The sequence below is a fragment of the Antennarius striatus genome, chromosome 2 (genome assembly GCF_040054535.1).
Source record: "Antennarius striatus isolate MH-2024 chromosome 2, ASM4005453v1, whole genome shotgun sequence".
Classification (NCBI taxonomy): Eukaryota; Metazoa; Chordata; class Actinopteri; order Lophiiformes; family Antennariidae; genus Antennarius; species Antennarius striatus.
In genome coordinates, this window is record NC_090777.1 from 29,660,001 (window position 1) to 29,667,500 (window position 7,500).

The 7,500-nt window shown below is 42.5% G+C and overlaps 1 protein-coding gene across 1 annotated transcript in view; it reads left to right on the forward strand.

Annotated features, from left to right (window-relative positions):
* Positions 1 to 7,500, forward strand: part of plxnd1 (plexin D1) — a 65,113-nt gene that overhangs the window by 10,969 nt on the left and 46,644 nt on the right. The window contains exons 5-7 of the mRNA XM_068329375.1: positions 3,840 to 3,969; positions 6,333 to 6,510; positions 7,249 to 7,357. Coding sequence (XP_068185476.1) covers positions 3,840 to 3,969; positions 6,333 to 6,510; positions 7,249 to 7,357 — 417 coding nt within the window. The remainder of the gene's footprint in view (positions 1 to 3,839; positions 3,970 to 6,332; positions 6,511 to 7,248; positions 7,358 to 7,500) is intronic.

The window sequence follows — 7,500 nt, forward strand, 5'->3', positions numbered from 1 at the left end:
AAAATATTGTAGTTTTGTAATCCAATTTTGATGATTGTGTTAAGCTGCATCTCCTCAATGTTGTTTAGTCAATGATTTTTCTGAATTTTATGCGAAGAACGTGTCAACAAAGTTTGAGCATGTAGAAAAAAAGACTGGAAAACAGTTTAAAAACACATGAATGGACTCTTCCACAGATAAAGAGTCAAACCGTATTTTAGCTCAACGTGAACAAGGCATAAAAGGAGACTGAGACGGAGAGAAGTTCATCACGGTGTGAAAACACTCCAACAGTGAACACGCAATTACAAGGAATTTGAGGATTTCACCATCTGCATTCGATCATATGAACACATTCTGAGCGTCTGGAGGAACAAACAAAACCAAGATGGAATGATTGAATGAACTGAAAAGAAAAATGAGTGAATGCCCATGATGTCAGGCGTCAGAGCTGTAAGAACCGACACCCTTCTGTCACCACATGGGGCCCATATGTTTGGGAGAACAGGTTCCAGTTGACTCAGTTTGCTGCTGTATCTATAGATTCTGTGTCGTTTGGTGTGAGTCGTGGATCAGAAACATCTTTGTTATTTGTGCAGTTTGTTAATTCTTTACAAACTATATATACTGTATATTCTTTACATATTGCTACAGGTAATTCAGTAGTCTATTAAGTACTGTCTCTTTAAGAGGGAGGTGTGCAGTAGGGCCATGTGACCTCTGACCAGTCATAAGGAAGAGTTTTCACTAAACTCAGGTTTGACCAGGTTTGCAGTAAAGTGGTGAGTCCTGTGATTCATTGTTTCTTATCTGCTCTATGATGTCACCTGTCTGCTCTATGATGTCACCTGTCTGCTCTATGATGTCACCTGTCTGCTCTATGATGTCACCTGTCTGCTCTATGATGTCACCTGTCTGCTCTATGATGTCACCTGTCTGCTCTATGATGTCACCTGTCTGCTCTATGATGTCACCTGTCTGCTCTATGATGTCACCTGTCTGCTCCTGCTCTGTTTGCATCTACTTCCTGTTTGTGATGACGTCATCACGTGTTGCTGTGGTGGAATTCTAACGGTTTACTGGCTGATGAAGTGAAGAAACGTCCCGTTTGTGTCCGTCATTGTTTGGTTTCTTCAGATTTACAATGTTGGGTCTGATTTGTGTGTTGTGCTTCCTGGTTTGTCGCCAGGCATCATGGGAGCTGTAGTCTCTATCGTTGAAAGACTAAATAGGCCCCTTGCATTGACTTGTCGATGAATTACTTTTTATATTTGGATTTGTAAAGGAAATATTTACTAAATTAATTACATTTGGTGTTCATTATTATATATTTGAATTCATTTAATGCTTATTATGTTTTTTGCATCATATATTGGAGGTTTGTTGATGCTTTTTGTGATGAATAATGGGCTACAATGGTTCGTATCATTGTTGCTGATTGTTATTGTGATGTTTTTTATATAAGTGAAGCGTTGCATTTCTCAAACATTCAGGTTTATTACCTGCTGCTAGCTCCACTATTTCATCTGCTCACGCTACTTTTGAGAAAGAAAAATAGAACAAAACAAAGGTGTGTTTTCTGAGTAACATCCTCGGCACACAGGGTTGTGCTTTCCTTTGGGTGAAAAACAGAATGCTGTCTCCCTCCAGATTAAAGGAACCATTTGCACATGTTTATCAGTTAAATATCACCTTTGTGCTGGAGACTAAAAAGGACTTTCAAACTACTGCAGTCTGTATTTATTCCACATTATGTCCCAACTTTTTTTGAAACTATTATATTAAGGAGGACAGCAGCAGTGAGTCTTTGTACCTAAAGAGGAAATATGAGTCCATTTCATAATGTTACAGATGTCATTTTATTCTCTACTGTAGGGATCATAAACAAAAACTATGGATTGTTTGAGTGAAAAGTGACCAGTTCTGAACGTTAGCCCCTAAAGCTTCATCAGGCCTTAGCGTGGTTTGGATATTTCCTGATGTAATTAATTACTTTATTGCTATCATCCTGTTTCAGGAAAGAATTTAACATATTTTTGTCGATTCAACAAACATGGAGCAAGAATATAGGGTGTTGTCCATGCTAACATGGTAGCATCAGTATGCTCGTGTTGGGAAAGAACCTGTTGGTGCAGCAAAAGTTCAACATGATGCGTGTTTGGTGAATGAAATGGTTTTCTAGACAAAGCTATGATTAATATTTGTATGTTGATGGACTTTATTTGAAATGCAGCCATCTGTACCTGTGTTCATTCATATTTTGAGTAGATTTTCTCATGTTTATGATGTGTTTCTATGGTAACTGTATGGATGGAATGTTGCTTAAGATCTCCAGTGAACACTAAAGTTGTTCAAATTTATTCTCGGAAGAGAAACAAGAAAGTCTATTCAATATCTTCAAAATGATATATGAAGGAATTGATGTTTTTTTATCTGCTCAGGTCTTCATGTTGGCAGCAGCTGTGACAAAAAGTTTCAGGCAAAACCCAGAGGGAGGAATTTCAGAATCAATACTGAAACGGGTCGAACGTTTCTGCTGCGTTCCACTAGTTGTAAGGCCGAGGTCGTGTTTGAGTTAGTGAGGTTGTTCAGGATGTTTGTGTGTGTGTGTGTGTGTGTGTGTGTGTGTGTGTGTGTGTGTGTGTGTGTGTGTGTGTGTGTGTGTGTGTGTGTGTGTGTGTGTGTGTGTGTGTGTGTGTGTGTCAAGGGGATTTTTCTGTGGCTTCAGAGCCACTCTGTTCTATTTTTAGCCGGGTTCAGCAGCTGGATTCACGGCCCCTGTCGGTCCCTCGGTGCCAATGGGGCTGAATGTGGACTTTCACTCTCTGGGAACAAATACTGTACTTACGCTTAGAGGCGTGTGGACACACAGACACACACTTTTATTTTCAAACAACGACAGAAGTGTGAGAGGGAGCTGGGATGTGCCAAACTCATTATCTGGCAGACTGGGATGCTGCGAAGCCGCCTCTCTTTGGTTTCTCCTCTCTCGGAGGTCACTCTGTCCTCCTGTCGGATAAACTCCGCCAGTGGCCAGTGGAGTTCATTAGAGACACACAAGACAGAGTGGGGGGTCACCTTGCCTTTTGAACGCCCCCCCCCCCACTCGTCTCCTGTCCTTGACATTCATGATTCCCACATTTGGGCTCATTCTTTACATGCAAATCCATACAAATAAGAGATAAATGTATTACTAGGGATAAAATACACTGCCTTTTTCTGCATTTTATTCCACTATAAGTACCTGGCCCCTGATCTTGGTGTCTTGTCAGACGGTTTCCATAGCAGCAGGCGTGACCTAGAGTCAAGTAGTCTCTCCAGTTCATCCAGACAAACTGACAGCTGAGTTGTGAATGTGGCGTTAGGAGACGAGAGCACCTCATAAATCTGTGGCCAGCAGACCGTGAAACCCGCTGGAGAGAATTTGTCAACTCCTCCAGAGAAATGGGAGCGCAAAAGTTTGTCCTTACAGAGCTCCACATGTTTATTCTAAGGCTCCGATTTCAAAAGCCATTCTGATTGATTGGATATTAGCTGTAGCTGATAATCAATTATGTGTCTATTATGTATGATTTTGGTCAAGTTGCACCAAATGTCGGCAAAGCTCTCCGTCTGAATCCCCCCACCAGTCAGGAAGCCTCTCGGATGAGGGGTAAATAGAACTCCATTTGCTCCAGTGATGACCTTGATGAATGTGAATCCACGCAAGCATCTGGATTTATTGTTAGTTTTTGTCATGTCATAAATTTCTCGTGACATATTCACTGCAGAAAATCAAATATTCCCGTCTCTTTGTCCTGTAATGTAATCAGACCCTAAACGTGTGACCGTAAATATGATAACTGTCATTTTATTTCCAGATGCACCATCCAGAAGGAGTGTGGTCAGGCGCTGCTGCCGCGGTCCTGGATCGGCATCAGCGACGGCCCCCAGCAATGTCCCTCCATGACCCTCACCCCCCCAGAAATCAGCATCTCTGCAGACATAAAGGTGAGATCAGCTCCTTCAATGCAAATTCATCTCAGCTTCATGTGTTTGTGACGGGACGTTTTACCATGTGGTCAAAAAAAAATCAATCGTGATGTCTTCATAATACAGTCAAACCTCCAGATATGAGTTTAATCCGTTAGACTGGTATCTTTTTTTACATTTTAATTATTTAAAATAATTAAAATCATTTTAATCTGTTCCAGCCTTAAAAAAAGTTCCAAACCCCCAAAATTATGAAACAATAAACAGATTTTTATCAACCAATAGACACGCAGACTTCACTTGTGTATAATTAATTATATATGTTACGTAAATAATGATAAAGAAAATAATGAAAGAAACACAAGTCTCGAGAACACACGAGTTACGTCTTTACTCTTATCTGGAATTTGAATGGACAGAGCCACGACTCGTATCTCAGTAACTTGTCTGTCGAGCAGCTCGTACCTCGGAGCTCAATGGGGGGTCAGTGGTCTGGTGTGTAGAGCAGGAACACAGAGATTTTATATGGTGATGGTTCAGTGAGGGTGTTGTACACGTGGGAGCATCAAGGAACTAACTTTGTTACGTAGTAAAATCACAAGGATCCTCAGCTTCAAGTGACTGAGAAGATATCTGTAACTATTATTTTCTATATGTTATATTTGATTGTTACCGTGAATCTGACGACATCCTCTACACTGGGCTCTAACTGACGTTGGATTTATTTAACATCTGATTTATTCATGACAGACAGAAAAACACTTTGGTTCTCAGATGAATTAGTTCTGCTTGGTTTGTTGAAGAGCTCAAGGAGCAGAGCTGCGTCCGGCTGCTGAACGGTTGACTTTGAATGATGTACAGCGGCGTCTCTGAGACGCTCTAATGGGTCTGGTGGTCTCCCACATTGACAAGTGTTGTCGTATTCCAAATCAGTTCTATTTATTAATTCTAACCGGGTGTTGAGCTCGGTTCTAGAAGCGACAACAGTGTCAGGAACATCACCAGGGTTACCAAACGGGGTTTGTCTTCAAGGGTACCGTTGAAGAACACCTTCATCAAACAAAACAGATGCAAGAAAACCGCGAGAACCGCTCCTGGAAAACAATTCTAGCATCAGTGTGACGGCGGCAAAACACATCCAAGAGTTTTTGTGCAAAACAAAACAGCGTTTGGTGGTTCTTTTATTTGTCTTTTCTGGTTTGCTGCTGCCTTCAGAGCGGATGTTGGTGTCTGTCGGTGTGAATCTTCTCTCATTACAAAATTGAAGTCATTTCTTGTGTTCAGAGGAAACTTTGACATTTAGAATAAACCACATGTTGTATTTACGCCTCACTTTCAGGGGAATATTTTACAACTAACAAGAGACACAAATCATTTCCCACCACGCCCGAAACACACGTCTGAGCAGACAAACGTCTTCACTTCCACGACATGTCCAGATCTATCTTCTCCACTTCAATTACATCTTGTAATTTATGGATTCAAGTCTCGCAGGAACTGTCGAATAACAAGTGTGACACGACGGCAGCGGTCTGATTTTAATCAATGCTGGCCGGGTGATGCGTTCTGGTGGGTCTGTCACTGGTGGTGCGACACGTAAACTGTTGTTCTCACTGGTTTGTGTCTGTCGGTACATCGTGTGACCGACGCACAATCACAACACGATCATTATCTGACTCTCTCTGAATGCATTTCACCTTTAATTACAGCTTTATAATTGGATGAGGCTGAGAGACGACAGGTTATTAATTGGCTCAGTAATTGCTGATATTTATTTATAATGTAGGTCAGTTGGCCTGCAGTAGACCTACCCGCTGCTGGCTCTTCCTTCACAGCCACAGGAAGCTGAGCTCAAGGTTGTCCCAGCAAACAGGAAGCAGCAGGCAGGATGTCGGTCCGCAGACAGGAAATGATCAATTCCGCTAAACAATGGACAGATTTTTAAGACGTGTTAGCACATGTTTGTGGGCCGCTTCATCTCACTCTCCCTCCCTCTTTAACGGTTTTTGCCCCCCCCCTCCTCAGATTTTCTCTCACATTGAAATCATTTAGCTGAAATCCAGTCTTGTCTGAGAGGTGCTATGTTTCACATCATACATCTGTCATGTTCATCACGTGTCTGATGGAGATGTGAATGTAACACCACGCCATCTGCTTCTACATCACGCTTCACTTTCTCTTTTTATCTCCATGAACTTCAGAACAAATTTAAAGTAGAGCTCCGTAAAGGCTAACGGCTAACGACACTTCAATGTCATCTGTGTGTGTGTGTGTGTGTGTGTGTGTGTGTGTGTGTGTGTGTGTTTGTGTGTGTGTGTGTGTGTGTGTGTGCTGGAGAATAATTATCCATATTCATGCTCCTATATCTGGCTCTGTCGTAGGATGTTGGCATTCTGATTAATGGCACCGTTCCCGATCTGATTGGCTCCCGGGTGGAGTGTGAATACGGGCCGGGTGTTTCCACTGCCGCCACAGTGCACCTGGATTACGGTCCCGCTCAGATCCAGACGTGTCCCCTCCTCCCCAAGGAAAACTACCACCCCATCCTCCCTGGAACAGGTGAGACTGAGAGCAGGCATCCACATAAAGGAGTACCTCCAAATACGAGTTCAATCCCGTCTGTGACTGAGCTCGTACGTCAAAAAGTATTTAATGGTTTAAAATAAGTAAAATCATTTTAATCCATTCCAGCCATGTAAAAAAAAAACCAAACCCCCTAAAATATGAGGAAAAAAACCTAATTTTATCAACCAATAGACATTCAGACTTCACCTGTGTAGAATTAATTATATATAAGTTACGTAAACAATGATAAAGAATGAAAAGACATACAAAAGGCAGGACAACACCGGAGTTATGTCTTTACTCCACCAACCACAACGAGATCCGGTCTCACTGATGTCGTATCCATCCGCCAACAAGTGGTAAAGAACGAGATCCGGTCTCACTGATGTCGTATCCATCCGCCGACTAGCAGTGGTGTCCTGAAACACGACTCGTATCTCGGATTTTCGCTCGTATGTCAAACAAAAATAATGACAGTTTGACGTCTCGTTTCTCAAACAGCTCGTATGTCGAGGTTCTACTTTTTTCACGTCCCGGTGAGGTCTGTGTAGTTACACTCTGATTTATATAAAAGATGTCGTGTTGTTAGAACAAATGCAATTTCCCTTTTCATCTCCCAAAACGCCGCCCGGCCGCGGTGGCACCGGGGCGTCTGGCGGTGGTGTTGGTGTTATGACAGCGATACCATCGCGGTGTTTGACACGTGTTATTTATACGCCTTTGTTTGTCCAGATCATCGGACTGTTTCTGTGGCGATAAAAGTGAACGGCACATCTGTGGTATCTGGGAGCTTCATCATCTACGACTGCGAGAGGACCGGAGCGATACACCCCAAGACGTCGTGAGTCCAAACCCGTCGTTAACCCAGATTACCTGTGATGGAACGTAACTCAGTCATTCACCACGAGAACTAGATGTCAGGACACCTCACCTACTTCTAACCCAACGCTGACACATGGTTCCTCTGGCGCTCTGACTCACAGG